At 36.7% G+C, this 18,413-nt stretch overlaps 1 protein-coding gene across 4 annotated transcripts in view; it reads right to left on the bottom strand.

Moving 5' to 3' along the window:
* The window catches only part of FANCC (FA complementation group C), a 69,777-nt gene that overhangs the window by 14,228 nt on the left and 37,136 nt on the right, over positions 1-18,413 (bottom strand). For all 4 annotated transcript variants that reach the window (XM_031507467.2, XM_021531148.2, XM_021531147.2 and 1 more), the window contains 6 exons: positions 14,197-14,316; positions 13,350-13,414; positions 11,227-11,391; positions 10,122-10,278; positions 2,626-2,678; positions 89-188 (listed from right to left, as the gene is read on the bottom strand). In XM_031507467.2, the coding sequence (XP_031363327.1) occupies positions 89-188; positions 2,626-2,678; positions 10,122-10,278; positions 11,227-11,391; positions 13,350-13,414; positions 14,197-14,316 (660 nt within the window). The remainder of the gene's footprint in view (positions 1-88; positions 189-2,625; positions 2,679-10,121; positions 10,279-11,226; positions 11,392-13,349; positions 13,415-14,196; positions 14,317-18,413) is intronic.

Raw genomic sequence — 18,413 nt, 5'->3', positions numbered from 1 at the left:
TCTCTTAAGAGTAGAACTGGGGTTTTTTATTGTGAAATTTTGCATTTTGTCACTGGAAGAAAACACTAAGAAAGAGGTCTTGACTAACCTGTTTGTTTTCATTCTGATGATCCTGAAGGAAAAGCTGTGTAAACACCTGTATTACTGTCAAAACTTCTGAAGTTCCATCAGTTTCCATCAGTGCACTCCTATGCATTGAAAGATTAGACATGACAGATCAGATAAGTAGTCTGCCCATCACACCACTATTAACTGAATGAAAGAAAAATGTATATTCTTTGTATGCTGTAGATTCAAACTGTCTGAGCTCATTATACCGCAAACAGAAATACTAACTTTGCAGGCTTTTAGATTTTATTTAATTTAAAAAAAAACCCAAAACAAACCTCATACACAACTCCTACAAATAAACTAGACATAGTACATATATACAACATACATGCAGATATATAATTTATCCTACCTAAACAAGTATACAATTAAAAAGACTAGAACAACTTTATTAGCCAAATTTGGCTCATAAATCAGTTTACTGTGCTCAGAACAACTACTCCCATGATTGAATTAAGCATATTTTATGGCACTGCATCCCATAGGCCACTCTAGAGGTTTAGAAAGGCTTCACCTTGCCTTCCACAGAGCAAAATATCCTTGAGCAAATGAAGCAAAACATATTAGCAGCAATTTTCATTCTCTTTTTTAAAGACATATAGTAGAAATGAGAAAAAATGTTGAAAGTAAGTTGCCAGTGAGATACAAGTTTTAGAGAACTGTTTCATTCCTTCTAAAATATATGAAGAACTAACATATTACTGTAACATAGAAATGTCACAAACCGACAGGCAAATAAAATCACTGGTAAAAAAAGAATAAACAGTACACAGAAACTCAAGACATTCTAGGTGTATAGACTTTTGTATAGCCACACATAGCAAGAAAACTTTGGGAAATAAAAGCAGTAAGTAATATCACTGTGATAAGATAATATAGAACAATTCATTTCAATATGCATGCAAATAGCAGAAAAAGTTGTTACAGAAAGAGTCACAATGCTTAGATCAATACTTCTAACAGAACATGTACCCCAAATATTAATGAAGTTCTGCGCCAGCTATAGAAACTTAATACAGTTTTCAAGTAAGAAAGTACATTTGCTTTATCAGCAGTTCTCTAAAATCTCACATGGGTTTACAACTGGAATAGCAACTTAACATTTGCACACCACTCAGTAATAGTTGGAAGGACATTAGAGAAATAAAGGAGAAATAAACAGAAGGCTGTATAAACCAACTGGTCTGCAAAAATCAGCTAACAGATACAGCCTCATGTAAGTATCTAGAGGAGGTGAGACATAGTATTCTTGAAATACATCAACATTTGAATACCAACAATGTAGAGGAACAAGCACACCAAACAGAAACAATTTAAAGTAAAGAAAGGGAGCAGAAATGTAGGCTTAGAAACAGGAAAACATCATTTTTTAAGACAGTTTGAAACATTAACAGAAGTACAAAGTTTTACCAGGAAATACTGTGTTGGACAAAGTCCTGCATTATCTGAGAAACAATATTTTATCAATTTCTACTGTCTACCACAGGGGAAGGATGCAAAAGAGTAGTGAAGTCATGTGTTTTTTAAAAAAAAATTCTACAGAGCATGACCTTAAATAAGCGAAGAAGCTTGGACAAATTTTGTCTCCTTGTACCATCATAATATGCAGCCTCCAGCCTAACACATCAGTACACATGTGCTGAAGTCACATCAATTTTTAAACACATCATCCTTTGGGAAAGTGATTAATCTCAACTCTTCAGAAAATGCTATCTGTGTGCAGACACAGGACCACGGCAACAAAGGACTGCCAGAGCAGCGGCTCCCAAGTGGCTCCACTCTCACAATACAGCAGCCTCAGCCTCTTGTGTCAGTGCCTGCACAAACCTGAATGCGCACACAGACACAAACGCCCCAAAAAAATGTACCTGGGGGCCCTGTTTTCCTAAGAAAGGAAACATGGATGAGCAAAGGATGTCAGTCACAATATTGTTGTGTTGGAATTGTTAATACTGATAATCCCAGCAGTAGATCTACCTAAAATTAATAAGTATTAAGTCAAGTGAAAAGAAAAACCAGTGAAAACTGAGTATAAATGATCTGAAGCCCCTACATGCTAACCAATATATTAGTTGCTTCAAAATAATTTCAGTGCATTCAAAACCAAACTCACTATAAATAGGTGGGTCAATAGTTGAAGGCCATTAAGAGCATATATAACATAAATCTTGAAAAACATAAACAAAATGCAAAAGAGGCCACATTGGTAAGTGCAAAAGTTTTTGCTAAATGCTATCTCCATGTTGGCATGAGCCAACAGTGTAGCCAACTGTACCAATGATTATTATGATGTAACTTTTACTTAAAAGTTCATAAGATTTTTAATATATTTCATTATTTGCAGTGTACTACACAGAAAGCATACAGGTACTACTTTAAAGCATACAGGTAAAGAAAAAGATACCCTGAAAGTATAATATGTTGCAGATTATAATACTGCTTCTGCTACTGATGAAAAGCTCAATGTTTAAATGGGTCATTTAAAGCCCCTCCCACAGTAATTTCAAAACTTACTTGAAAATTTCATTTATAATTCTGAAAATAGCAGGATGGCTTGCTGCTTGTGGCTGTTGATAATCAAATGAAAGAAAATTAGGTATTAATAAGGAACAACTCACACAACTGTCATTGCATAATTTACAGCTTAACTCAAGGATGCTCTTACATGGCCATTATTAAACTGTAACTCTAAGATCAACTCTCACTAAACCCTCATATTCTCAGGACTAGAATTCTTAGGACTGCCCACAGCAGGACCAAGTAGGCTCAACAGCTGATAAATGCAAACACCTGGGATCCCAAACTGTTTATGACAACAATCACTACAAATACTAAAGGCAGCAGCAGACAGAAAGAACAGGTTGTTGCATACAATTCCTAGAGGCTAGACACAGGGACTAGATTTTAAAAAAGCTTTTCTTTCCTCTCTGCAGACAATCCTCTCAGGATGTGTTTTGAGACTCTTGCTACATCTTCAAAATCAAATTCCACAAATAAAATTGATTTTATCACCTTTGACTTTAATAGTTTTGCATGCATTTTCATCCAAGACATTTTCTTACAGTATTATCTTATTTTGTGAACTTCAGTGTTGCTAGTACAAGCTAAATGTCTCAGTGCATCATAAAACAAATTTTAAACTAGTGAAGCCTTTAACCATGCTACCACACAAAGGACTGTTTTGAGAAAGTTGTTATATTAAACATGCACCAGTAAACACACCACTTTCTAATTCCATATTCTTGGGCTTTTATAGAACATCTAGAAAAAAACCCCACTTACGCATTTCCCAAAGTACTAAGTTAAAGTCTTAAGTTGAAAAGCAAATCCTCACTTAGTGTTTCTGATGTTAGTGCCTGAAGATTTAGTAAGAATATAGTTCTTGAACAGCCTAGAGTAAAGCATATTTAATAAAATGCATTATATAACCTTTAAGAAGCACAGTATTTATAAAACGGCATTTATTAATTCAGCTTAAAGTGCACAATGCACTACTGAAAACTTGTATGCACTTGTGCTAAAAAGCACCAAGTAGAAAATTAATATAATACTGTAATATTATAGATAAATTACGTTTATAAAATAAATTATAATGATTATTATGACAGCAGTAATAACAACTAAAATAATGTATTTTTACTGCACACAGGGAGAAGAGGGAGTTTGCTCACTAGGATCTCACACGGTAGCACCAGGAAACAAACCCGTACTCGGCGCGCCACCTCCTGCTGCGGAGCCGGAGCGGCGGCGCTGCCCAGCCCGGAGCGGGCAGGAGCCGCAGCATCCCACTGCCGGCAGCCACGGCCCCTCCGCGGTCTGGGACCTGCCCTTTCGTTCGCGTTTGGTTCCTTTCTTGCTTTGTGGAAAGATTAATTGCATCTCTGGAGCTGTCTGCTAGACCCAGCCATTCTGAGGTTCTGGAGAGCGGTGGGAAGTGAGAGTGTGTTTTTGGTCCTGTGCGCTGAACAGTCGATTCCCTAATTCCTCAATTCCTCCCCTCTCAGATGCTTTTTTTTTTTTTTTTTTCTACCCACCTTTGCATGCACACTTCTCTGATGAGGAACTGAACACACTGCTTAATACAAACCAGAAAGGTCCACCAGCACATCAGCTCACAGACCAAGACTGAATCCTAGCTCTTTTGAACAAGTCCAAAATAAATGTGCTGTATACAGTGAAAAACTCCCCACTTCTTCCTGGCAGACAGCAGCGATCTAACAGTACTCACTACTTGAAATCATAGTTAATAGCCCCTAGGATTTTATCTAAGGGACTGAAATCAATATGAATTTCGTCACTGGTAGTCAAAGGGGAAAAAAATAAAAAACAAACCCAAGCCCAAACTCCACTGTTACCTAATTTTGATCAATGGACTGTATGGGATTAATTTGCAAGCATTCAGAGCAAGAATGCTGTGATTGTGCAAAAGTCTGCCCTGCAATTTGAAGATGCCCATTGTGTAGCAGTCAAGAGCAGGCAGCAGTTCTTTAATTTAGGAGGGATTATGATTTTCAGGAGGGATTTTCATAAAATCTTCTTCTTGTTGGCATTATCTCCTTATATTTTCAAAATAAAAAGGCATTTTACATTTCAATAATCTTGTCTACAACTATTCAATCCTTTTCACAGAAATCAAACCCTATGTATATTGTTCAATCATTTCTAAAGCATGCACAATACAGGCACACTAAACAAAAAGATTCAAACACAGAGAATTGGAACTGCATGTGTGGTATTATGATAGAAAAAATATAAGTTTTCCAGACACAAATCTTAAAGAACTATACCACTTATGTATCTGTATTATTAGAAAACAGAATCTGAAACAACTTATTTATAACACAAACCCAGAACTGAATTAAAAGAATAAGAAAAATACATCTGTATCTATAGTAAGCTAGTTAATGTGGAAAAAAAGAGACAGAATAATCTGCATTTTATTCACATCATAGAATGCTCTGTAACAACCACAAGTAAGAATAAACATCAGGAAGTAAACATGCCCAAGGTTATATAGATTTCAGGTGGTATCTCTTGATTTCCAGACTCACATGCAATTGGACTCACTCCACAATTGCACATGACACTTCTAGAACTTAAGCACATCTAACTTTAGGAAACTACTATGGTGCTGTATTTCAAGTGTTATATATTTGTATTTCTGAATGTTACATTTACCTGTTTAAAACAGGAAACACTAACTGTGTTTTTCTTATAAGAAACACCAAATATGTTTTTATTTTAAAGAATACATTTATTTTTAAATCACAAGTATATATTTACAGAAGTTTTAAAAGCACCTGAATCTATCAACATTAGAAGTAATTTTCTCTATCCTTCCTCTTCCCCATTAATGCCTCTTTCATTGGCTCTGTGCCCTGGGGAGGGTTTGGCTGTACAGAGCTCAGGGACAGTGGGCACAAGGCTGAGAGCCCGTGGGTGACAGGCAGAGGGATGGCCAACAAGGCAGAGATCCTGCTGGGAGCCTGTCCCAGAGCCCCCAGCCAGGATGGAGTGAAATATTCTGTCAGTGGTGTCTCATGATCACCAGCCCTTGCTCTTGTGGGAGACTTTGACTTGCCCAATGTCTGCTGGAAACTCAGCAGTGGAGAGGAGACAGGCTAGGAGGCTCCTGCAGTGTGTGGAGGGTAAATTCCAGACACAGCTGGGAGGGAACCTGCCAGGACCTGCCCTGCCAGAGCTGCTGCTCAAGACAGAGAAGGGCTGTGGGATGTGTGGTGCTCAGAGGCCATCCTTGGGCACACTGACCATGGAATGATGGAGTTTCTTTGTTCTTGGTGAAGTAAGGAAGGGATCAACAGAAGCTCAACCTTGGACTTCCAGAGGGCAGACTTTGGCCTGTTCAGGACACTGGTTCAGAGAGTCCTTCAGGAAATTGCTCTTAAAAACAAAGGGGTTCAGGAAGGCAGGACATGCTTTAAGAAAAAAATTAAAGGCACAGGAGCAGGCCATCTCCATGTGCCAATAGATGAGCTGGCAGAGAAGACAACTGTCCTAGCTGAGCAGGGAGCTTTCATGGGAACTCAGGGAAAAAAGAAGAGCTTAGGACTTTGGAAGAAGGAACAGACAACTCAGGGTGTCATTAGGTCATACAGACAGAAAACCAGAAAGGCAAAACCTCAACTACAACTCAATATGGCCACTGCTGTGAAAGATTATAGAAAGTGTTTTTATAAATAATTTAACTACAAAAGGAGGGCCAAGAAAAATCTCCATCCTTGTTGGAATCCTGTATGCAGAGAATTTTAAACTTTCTGTGCTTAAAGACACAGACCCACAAGAGAATACTGCATTTGACCTGAGGTCATGGAACAGGCTTTTAAAATTGATTTATAGCACTGGGATTATGGCTGTGTAGTTGGTTAGATGTGTGTAATATCACAGGGTGGAAAACTTAAGAGTTTGGGATTTTAGAATATAGAAATAAATATGAAGCAAGATGGAGGTTTTAGGGTGGAGACAAGTTGTTCTTTACCTTCTTCCTTCTTCTTCATGGGTTTGCGTGATGTTTTGTGATTGGACAGAAAGGTCTGCATTGCAGGCTTCAGGGGAGCAGTTACTGGGTTAAAAGGGAAAATAATCCAGGTGACCTTTCTTTATTGGATAGTTTAGTTTTAAAAGACAAGAGATAATTAGTAACAAGATATAGTTAGTAATTTTGTGCCTTGCTAATGAAAAAGCTGCCCAACTCGAAGTAGTAGACTGTAACATAGATAAGAAATAATAAACACCTGAGTCTGAACATGAATTGCCATCTCAAGTGCCTTCAATCCCAACCTCAAGAAACTGATAATCCTTTACTAGACATGGAAGGGAACAGTGGTCCCTGTTGGGGATAAGGAAAATGCTGGGCACTTAATGCTTTCCTTACCACAGCCTTTAACAGAAAGCTCTGGTATGCTCAGGGCAGCCAGCCCCCTGAGCAGGTAGACAGGGATGGGGAGCAGAACAGACCCCCTGCAATCCAGGAGGAAGTTGTGAGTGACCTGCTGTGACACACAGACAAACACAAGTATGTGGAGTCAGATGGGACCCACCCAAGGGTACTGAAGGAGCTGGCAGAAGTGCTCATTAAGCTGCTCTCCATAATCTATTACCAGTGCTGGCTAACTGGGATCTCAGATGTCTGAAGGTTGGCCAGTGTGACATCCATCCACAAGAATGGTGGAAGGGAGGATCCAGGGAATTACAGGCCTGTCAGCCTGACCCTGTGCCAGGGAAGGTTATGGAACAGACTATCTTGAGTGCCATCACACTGCACATAGCAGACAACCTGGGGATCAGGCCCAGCCAGCAGGGGCTTGGGACAGGCTGCCTGACCAACCTTATTGCCTTTCATGACCAGATAACCTGCCTATTGGATGAGAGAAAATTTGTGCATAATGTCTACGTGGACTTCAGCAAAGCACCTCATTGCAAGGACATTGAGGGTCTGGAGCAAGTCCACAGAAGGGTAACAGAGCTGGTGAAGGGTCTGGAGTGTCCTGTGAAGAGCAGCTGAGGGAGCTGGGGGTGTTTAGCCTGAAGAAAAGGAGGCTCAGGGGAGACCTTATCACTCTACAACTGCCTGAGAAAAGGGTGCAGACAGGTGAGGATCAGCCCCTTCTCTCAAGCAGCCAGTGACAGGACAAGAGGACTGTGGCAACCTGTGTGTACATCAGGAAGAATTTTGTCAGTGAAAGGATGATTAAACATTGGAAGACGCTGCCCAGGGAGGTGTTGGATTCACTATCCCCGGAAATGTTCCAAAAACAAATGGATAGAGCACTTAAGAGTCATTATTTAGTTGACATGGTGGTTTTCGGTCAAAGATTGGACTTTATGATCTCTGAGCTCTTTTCCTAATGATTCCATGCTGACAAGGTGGAAAACAAAATGCAGCAAGAACAGATGGTTTATGAAGTAGAAGACAACAAATTTTAAGCCCTCTCAACCTACTGCACATTTCTAGCAACATACCTTTTAAACAAAAAAACTACTTTGGAAAGTTGTCTCAGAATCAAACAGAAACTATACAGGACATCAATTCAATCACATCTCTTCTAACATACACAGGCTTTAAAAATATGAGTATATACATGTATAGTAGTTTACAACTATCTGGGAACCTTAGACCTCTGTGATGTTTATGTACAGTATGATTACTGTATCAAGGCACTTGATTTAGATAGGTTACTCTGATAATGCAATTATAAAAGAGCTTATTGAAATGTACTCTAATGTACATTTCTTCTTATAATGTACTATAATCAAACCACTATCATATTTCTGACTTTTTGTCCTCCAAAGGTTTTATTCCAAGTAGGAAAGCAGAAATTTAGTTTTGTCTCATGATTCCACTATTACCATATCCATAAGGTAAACAGAGCTTACAGCCTAAAACACCATACTCTAACTGCCAAAACATCCACATTCCTAAATAAATATTTAAATATTCTTTAGGCAGGCTAAATTAATATACTGTTGAATTCAAAGTGCTGACTAATTTAATGTCATACAAGTACCTTCACAGTGCTATGTACATGTTGTACAAAATATCATTATGCACCTAGACCACTATTTCCAGATCATATTATTTTCCTTCTATACTGCCTCTCTAAAGTTCTCATCCTGTTTTTACCCATTATGCCATCTCCCATATATGCACCCTTCCTCTTATCAATGCCTATAAATCCAGCTGCCTGCGGCTCTCTTCTTTACAGCTCCATTCATTCCATTCTTTGTCCACAGGATGTCCTCTCTAAACAAGCTTTCAAAGCTGCTGCACTGGTCTTGTGAATACCTTATTTCAAAAGCACAAAGTCTTTGGAGCAAAGGCAAGTAAAGACAACCTAAGTGTGGTAGCACAGTAATGTTCCATTCTTTCCAGAGATCAGTATGTGAAGGAAACTGAAGGATGAACACTTTTAATAAATAACAAAAACCAACACTTGAGACTAGTATTTGACATTTTTATGTATTTATAACCTAGATTTAGATATCTTTTTTCCCCTCAGCTTGTACATGCTGTAGTAAGAGATACTATATACAATTTACAATATATATCAGATATATTGTAAATTGTATGTAGTAACTATCTGCTAGGCATAGACCTCGTATATAGCCTTGTTTGCTGTAATAGCTAAATCCCCAGATGGCATATGAAGAACTGCTAACACCAAGACATTTATGAGATTTGCAAGTATCATAACGGATCCCTAAAATAAGACATTTGCAGATTCAGTTAAAAAGGAAGAATATTCAAAGATAGCATTCTTTTCCTGACCAGAATATGTACTCCATAAGCAGTTTTATAGGCTGAGAATAAAATACCATATGCCATTTGTTAGTTCAGTCAGTTTACGAAACATGAAATTTGAGTGCATAGCACACATGCTTTCACACTGCAATTAACAATTAAATTTACATTTAGCACTGAAAACTGGCTCATTATTTTGGAAAAAATACTGTGCCAGGTTTTCTCATAGGAAGATTTTTGGTGCTCTGCATTAGAAAGCAATTGAAAACAATTTTTAATCACAGTTTAGCAAATGTTTTGCATTAAGAATTTTGTTCAGGTTAGCAAACAAACCAAGTAACTAACCATTTCATAACAAGGAATTTCAATTGTTCAGACTGCTGGACAAAGGGCACAGAGATTGAAGTAAAATAGGTTCAAATCCTTCCTGGCCAAACTTAATAATTTTTTAAGAAAGAGAAAGGTACTCAGCACCCTCATCACTGGGATCCTTGTTTCTTTACCCATTCTTCATCACTGCATGAAATCTTTTTTCTCTTTTACCAATTCAGTGTAAAAACTAAAAGAAATGTGATGTTTTTAAGACTCAAGATTTGGCTTGCATTAACAAGTCATACATCCCATAATCGCCATTTATGCTGATGGTATGTCTCTATGCTGACGTATTTGAAAACTGCCACTCCTGAAAAATCAGAAGTGATGACAAAGAGTGACAAAGAGCAATATCAAATGTACTACATGTTGCACATACCAGCAATGAGTCTTTTATGACACAAGCCACTTCTTCCAGTGAATTCAACTGAATGGAAAGCACCTGGTCTAAAAGATGCAAGGTAGCTTTTTCAAGGCTTGGCAAGTGACGAAGCCAAAGGCTGAAGACAACTGATTCAGGAAGGGAGATCTTCTTCCTGGTTTAGAGAGGAAAATACTGTTTGACCTGAGAAACTAAAAGGAAGACAAAAAAAATGTACATTTTTTTAAAACATATTGGGGAAAAATGAGACACAAAGATCAAACTGAAGAGAGAGATCTTGTTTACAGGAACCTGCTCAACAGCAAATCATAACAGCAGAGAATGACAGGAAATAACCATCATTTACAAATGCAACTTTACCACATGTGTTTAAAACCTAGAAATTTGGTCATGTTGGATCCCATCAAATGGAAGCAGAAGGTTTAAGTCTGAAGTTCCCTTCCTCTCTCGAGAAAGGTCCTGTCCCAGGACCTTGCGCCTTCTCAAATCTGGATTAGTTCCTTCAGACAGCTACTGACAGATCAACAGGAAGGTCCTGCATAATATTTCTGCTGTACAACCAAAGAATTACCTATCTTTGCAGAGAAATAAGGAAGAAACTCAAAACCAACATCAACAACAACAACAAAAAACCCACAAAAAAAAGCCACAAAAAATACAAAAAAAAAAAAAAAAAAAAAAAAAAAACCAAAGAACTTTGAAAACATCAAACATAAGGATCTATCTTACCCACAGAAAAATTAAAATCACTCCCAAAATATCAAGTTAGGAATGGTAATACACTTATATGAAACATAAATGATACTTCTATGAAAAATTATCACAACTTCCATAAAATTTCTAAAATCTAGGAAGGTTTTAACCTCCTTTTTAGGAGACAATGTCACAGAATATTTACAGCTGTTATGCCACAGTTTGTGCATTACAGCAATGTGAAATTCTGCTCTGGCCCAGATCCTCAGCTCTGCTATTTATCTGCAAAGAAAGTATTTTACTAGAAAGGGGTACAGTGCATTCAGCATACAAACCTAGAAAAAGGACATTGAATTGAATTTATAGTCTTTATGAAAAGCAGAACAATAATATAAACCCTGCTACTTACTTTAAAAAGGCCTCGTTCACAGACTCTAGAAACTCTGAACTGAGAATTTCTTTTGATGACCCTCCATGGTAAAGAAGGAGAGTTTCCAGCAATGGAGCTAGATCAGGCAAAGTAATGAGAGGCACACAGAAAATGGAAACAGCATTCACACGACTGGCTGAAATGCTGAGGGAAAAAATAAACACAGTTTGTATTTCAGAAAAGTCATAATTTCTAAACTGTTAGGCAAAAAAAAAAGGGCATTAATTAATTACAGAATATTAAATGCAAGACATGCATGCCTAGTTGCTGAAAAATTATTTACTAGAATGACTGTTGACATATCATTCCTTATTGTGTGCAGAATGTTAAGAAGTCAGATAAAATTTTGATATTTAAGTGCTCAAAGCAAACCATGTGAGGGATATCAACACAATTCTGAATTAAACCCAGTTGTGTTGGCTCCATCAACACATCCTTCCTAATAGACACTTCTCTGTCTTTCCCAGGGTCAGTGAAGGAAGACCAGAAATTCACAGCTCCCAGGCAAGTTTCCTGGAGCCCCAGAAGAGACAACCTAGCTCCTTCTCAGGCCTCCTTTTGCTTTTTTAATCTCTCTTTCCTCTTAATAGAAGCAAATTGTGAATCTTGCTGTCTTCAAGTGCTCAGCTGGAAAATTTTTGTCTTACAGATCTATAGCTCATGAAATGTGTAGCCCCTTTGGATCTCAATGCACAAACCACTTGCTGGATCTTCTCACTAAAACTACATGTTTGGAAACGGTTAAAGACATTCCAAGAATCTGGAACATAAAGAAAATTACAGAGTAGATACAGAAACTTTGGAATTTAAAGAAAATTAAAATGGCAGAGACTAGACTGCAAAAAGAAATAAAAACTTTCCCAGAGAATATATATTGTTTCTAGCACATGAAACTGTAGCACTGACAGGAAGACATTATAAAGACAAAAAACTATGAAACACTGAATTCTATCAAAGTGAAATATTGTCCTATATTGTTTGTAAAAGACTTCCCTGAGTTCTTGCAAATTTCTCCTGATTCACTAAAAGAAGTGCATTCTCTGAAAGAATTTAAAAAAATATTTTCTTTGAGGAGTCACCAATACTACCCCTGAATACCTGAGATGCGAATTAAGAAGGCTGCTCAGCAGTATGGACATGAGGTACTAACCATCACCATTTAAACAGAGAGAGAAATAAAACATGACACATTTTCAAAAATGCACATTTCTGTGTAACTACCCAATTAAATATTTGTTTAAGCTTTCTTATACTGAAATACTTCAAAATGCATTTTTGTTACAAGTGTTTTTGTAAGAATGGTGATTCTTGGGATGATCTTATCATGCAGCAGTATTTTTCAGGATACACAGACCTGAAACTCTAAACCTGCTCCCTTTACAAAATTATGTTTCTAGTTCCTTATCCAGGATTAGCAAAATTTAGCAGATGAATTTACTATTACTTAACTTCAGAAGAAAAACTCTGTAAAGGTATTTTTTTTCTACACAATCTTCAAAATATGTTCTTGGAAAATAGTGCACAATCTACTCCATTGTGTACAATTAATTTGCAACTATATTATCATCTGAATTTTTAAAATATCTCTAAGTGGAGAAAGGAGAAAATGTACACCTCCAAACGCAAATTACTTTTGTCAAGACAAAAGTAATTTTGTCTCTGGAATTTGAATAAACACCGATATAATAATGCCCACCCTAAAAAATCAACTTAAGTTCAAAGTTTTAAACAAATTTAGCTCACTTAATCTTCCTTATCAAATATGTAGGTGCAAAGAGGAAGGGGAGGATAATATCCAAGTGAAGCCAAGAAAGGCACAAATCAGACAGTAACAGGATTATGTGACAAAGAGTGACAACAGCACCACCAGGCAAATGATCTTTGAAGGTTCCCTTCCAACCACTCTACTACTCCAAGGTTAAGTACAAACTCTTATGTGAAGCCAAACTTACCAAGCTTGTCCACACCTTAAATATCTAACACCAAATGTATCCAAAACTTTTCAACAGAAGCCTAAGTTGCCCATGACTGTAAAATGATCCTCACTGAACTGTAATGACCCAAACCAAAACATATCAAACTTATGTTTAGATAACACCTACCTCTCCTGAATGTTAAGCCCATTGAACTGGTTTTCTCTGAGTTCTCGTACTAATGAAACAACCATCTGTTAAATAAAATAGAGGTAAATAAAATACATTACATTTATTGACAATAAGCAGACATTAGTTGCATGGTTATCTTTGTGACTGTAAAGGATGTACTGTAAAGGTTAATAACTTCCTCTGTTCATCTATTTTGATTTTTTAGCTATTGATGTCAAATTACAGCTCTCCAAATCACTAAACAAACTGTACTGCAAAATATGATTTTACACATTATATACTTTATACATTTTAAAACGAAGGAGATATTCATCTTAGCTCTCCTTCCCCAAGAGTTAAGGCATAACTTTAAGAAAAGAATTACTAATAATTTTACATGCTTTGTCTAATTCAAATCAATATATAACGAAATATTATTCATACTATTTTTATATAACTTAAATATTAAAGTGACTTTAGCTAACATTTATGGCTCAACTCCCATTTTAAACGCAGCAAATACAGTAAAAACACATTCAGAAGTTATAATACATAAAATAATAAATAGAATTTTAACTTAATGGGGAAAAATAATGATAGAATAGGGTTTTTCTTTTGTTTTAGCACAACAGGAATGGGAATTTTTTTTTATGAATATCTGTTACAATGTAATCTAATAAAAATTTCTCATTTGTCCAGAGATCTCCCACTTCATTTTTTCCCTTAAAAGGTTGTAAAAGCAACTGAGGTAAGAAACGATAAACAAAGTTCAGTTCATGTTCCTTATCACAATGACAGCTCCATGTATGTGCTTATAAACTGGTGATTTATTATTGTCAAAATCTCAGTTACACAAAATACTTACATTTTTAACCAAGTGACAATAATAATCTGCTGATGTGTAGCCCAGAGCTGATATGAATGCACTGGTTTCTGCTTCATTACTTTCCCACTTAGAAGAAGAAAGGAGATGGCACAGCAAACTCTGAAAAATCAACAGAATGGCACTAAAGTTCCAGGCTAACACAAGCTGTTACACAAGGGATAGGACAGCTATTGAACTCTCTAGGATAAGGCCTTTGGATCAGCTGTGGGCATTTTACACCATTGATACAGAACAGCAGACAACCCCCACCGACCATAAGGAAAATGCTGCAGCTGCTGCAATCAAACGTGGATTCACACACACCACAGGATTTCAGCAGCTGTCCAATTGCAGTGGAGACCACTCACAGACCTTAGCTAGGTTTCAGTTCTCTGAGAGCCATTTCAATCAGCTCTAGTCTTGATCAGTACCATGATCAAGAAGAGAAAATGTGAAACTAACATCTACTTTTCCATACCGTTTTTTCAAGATGCTCTGGGATTCAGGGTCTGGTCTCATATTGTAATTTGCTTAATTTCCTCATTATTTTGATAAGATAATGATAAAAATCTTATCTTGATATTTATTTCTCTATTAATTTCACTACAAAATGCTTTACATTTCACTAAAGCCTTTTGAATACATCATATAATAATCTAAGCAATCCTTTGATTATAGATTCTAAATCAGATTAACAGATTTGGTATACTGGTTCTGCAGGCCTGCACAGGGGACTCTGAGCACAGTACTCATGTTATCCTAGCTCTTCAGCACTATACTACAGCTCTGCTGCCATTTGGACAGATCCTACACCCCAGCACCTTTCCTATCAAACTCATTATGAAAACCAAAAGTGCAAAATCTTGAGCAAGTTTTTGTATCCAGTTGTCACAACTGAGCTGAGATCGTTCTATGTTGATCATTCAACTATCTGCTCTGCATTTTTTACAGCTTTCATTTCTTCCTGCTCTTGACTGCTACATGCTGACATAACAACAGTTACATTCCCATTCCAGGATTCATTTCAGAGCTTTATGTATCACTGACACCTAAAGTATAAACTTTATATGGCACTAAGTATATAAAATTCTTTGTAACGGAGGGTCAGGATTAGTATACACTTTAAAAGGCCTTCATTTAAAAAATGTATGATTAAAGGAAAGTTCAGATGAAACCTCTGTGACTCCATGGCTTTAAGCTGCTTCATTCCGTGCATTCTTATTAATAAAAAAACTGATGAAAGATTTTTGAGACAAAAAAAAAAACATTTAAATCTCATTAACTTATTTTCTCCTTTCAGAAAGTCAAGTATTTATACATGCTTTTGTTGAACATCCCTAAGCAATTGCTTCAGAAGTCCTGGAATTAGACATGTTCAATCCATGTTTGATTAATGTGAGAGAGAAGAATCAGCAGAAGAACACGAGAGGTCTAAGAAAATTCATTGTTATCAAAATAAGTAACAAGAATTTGGAATACCTTATTTATTGTACTTCAGGATTCTTTTACTACCTTGAAGAGTTATGTTAAATGCCTAAATATCCATTTCCTTCATTGTACAACCTTTTTCCTAGATAGCCTTCAACTGGAGCAACTGCTGTTCTACTGCCATCCAGAGAATTCTCACAAACCAAAGACAAGGAAAACTGCTGTGGCAAAACAATTTCTAAGTAGTAACTTACATTTAGTGTTTGCATTCTTAAGAAAAAGGCCGAAAAGAGCAGATTTTTTAAATGTACAAGCCTCTAAATGTGTCAAAAAAGAAAGCTAAAATCTATTAAACTGTACAATCTCCCAACAGGCCTTAACCAATTTAGTAATAAAAAATAATAAACTTTTTTTTTTTTTTGCAATTATTACTAAAGTTAAATTTTCTTTTCAGAACACTATCAAGGGTATCCACAAAACAGGATAGTTTGCCAAGTAGAATATGATAAGGGACCAAAATGCAAGTCAAAAACAAAATAAAGGAGGCGTTACAACAGCAAACCTGGGCCACTTTTGCTATAGGTAAGGAAGCAGCTTGAAAAGTACAAAGGCTGTTGGACTGATTAGTGAAAGACTTACAAAAAGCTTGACCATAACGTAACAATAAACATAAAAATGTCTGAAAAGGATTTGACAGGCTAATGTGGTAGCAAATGACAGCTAAATGAGGGAGTGGCTAAAAACCCCACATATTCACCTGTAACACTACAAAATTTATTATCTAGTGACCCTTTCTGTAACCAGAATTTTCCTAAGGGTAAAATAAATTGAACACTCTCTTTCTGAACAGTACTTTTGAAATTACTTTGCCCCCTACCCTTATGTAACAGACAGTGTTAACCAAGCAGCAGAAGAAAAGAGAAGGCAAAATGACTATACATCATCAGAGTCTGCATATGTCTTGCAGCACTTCCCTGCATTGGTTTTCAGTTTGGTATTGTTTTAGGGTTTTTCTTCCTTATTTACTTACTTGGGGTCTTTTGTTGTTTCGTTTTCAACTTACTAGATCTGTGCAAGGAATTTGCATTTTTTTTTTTCTTGAAATGTACAAAATTTCTGAACAGCCAGAAGGGGGCAAGGGAAACACAGGCACTGTACTCAAGATGAAAGGAGCTATTAAGTTAGTTTATTATATAAGACAAATAGGTATTAAAGATGGAAAACATTTACAATTCAGCTCTATGTCTTATGTATTTCATTTTACTGACATTGTTGCATTGGAAATCCTGAGACATCCCCACGTCCAACAAAAGTATTAGTTAACAGTAAATTAAAGCATTTGTCTTTTTTATTTTAAAAGCTTTCTTACTCTTCTAGAACACATAAAGCTCTCCTTGTCTCTAGAAAAAGTAGCTTATTTATTTCTTATATAATTATGGTTGAAAGTGATAATTCTTTTACTCATAATTTATATATATATTTTTATATATATATATCATTTTACTTTTTAATTTCTATATTAACAGAGAGCTGTTGGGAAGAAAAATTAGTACTGATACTTCACTCATACTTGACAAATGAGTTGTTAGGATAAGGAGTATTTAACGTCTTCATCAATGGGATGGGATTGAGTGGGACAGTTAGGATCAAGTGCACCCCCAGCAAGCACTTGACAGCACTAGCAAATGGCACCAAGTGTGCAGATAACGCCAAGGCATGTGGTGCAGTTGATTCCCTGTGGGAAGGGCTGCCACCCAGAGGAAGGACAGGAGCGCCAGTGTGAACTTCATGAAGTTCACAGACTTCATGAAGGCCAAGTGAAAAGTCCAGCACCTTGACCGGGGCAATCTCCAATATCGATTATCAAAGATTGAGATCAGCCCTGCACAGAAGGGCTTGGGAATATTTGAAATTAACTCTTTCAGAAAGTACTATATAGGAATAGAAGAGATTTCAGATTTTCTCACATATATAGGAAGCAACACAAATACTCAAACCTTGTAACTGGTTCCAGTATTACGATTTCCCCAGGCATTTTGGAAAATGAAAAAACATGACATGTTACAGAGCCAGAGTATCGAACAGTTATTTGATACTGATGACTTTTAAAGAATCATTTCAAGATCAATACCTACTAGGTATTCAAGTACATGATGAGAAAATTTTCAGTACTAAATACTGTACTGATGGTGTCAGCCATGGATCCTACACTACCCCAGCAAAATTAAGAAGTGGTGATCTGCATAATCATCAGTTATTCCTGGCAGTGAATCAATTACCATTCACTGTCTAATCCACTAATACGCCATTCTACAAGCCAGAAAAGTGAAAAAATAACAAGGTGTCTTTTATTTTTGCATTTCAAGAATGAAGATAGTTGATTCTGGAAAACAAACAGCAGTAGGCACACTGCAATATCCAAAGCAACTTTTTTCTTGACTTCTCTCACCACTGAGTAAGTAAGAAGGAAACCACCTTGGCTGTAATTGCAAGAGAAGAAATCCATCCCCCTGGTCTAGGATTAAAGGCATCCTATTCAAAATCCCATTCAACCTGAAACTGAATTTATGAATTTTTATACAGCCCTCGCAATGACTAACTTCTTTGAGCAACACTGCAAGTCTCTTTGTTGTACTGATGAAATTTATACTGAGTAATACTGCAGATAATTCAAAATCCACTGCTGCAGGGAGATTTCTAATACCTTTAACAGGCAGACTGTCCTATGAGCATTACCACAAAGACACAAACTCCTAAACTTTCTTTATCAGTGTAAGCACACTGCTTCA

This window comes from Lonchura striata, chromosome Z, assembly GCF_046129695.1.
Source record: "Lonchura striata isolate bLonStr1 chromosome Z, bLonStr1.mat, whole genome shotgun sequence".
NCBI lineage: Eukaryota > Metazoa > Chordata > Aves > Passeriformes > Estrildidae > Lonchura > Lonchura striata.
Note: the sequence above shows the minus strand (reverse complement) of the source record. Positions and strands in the feature narration are given on the sequence as shown.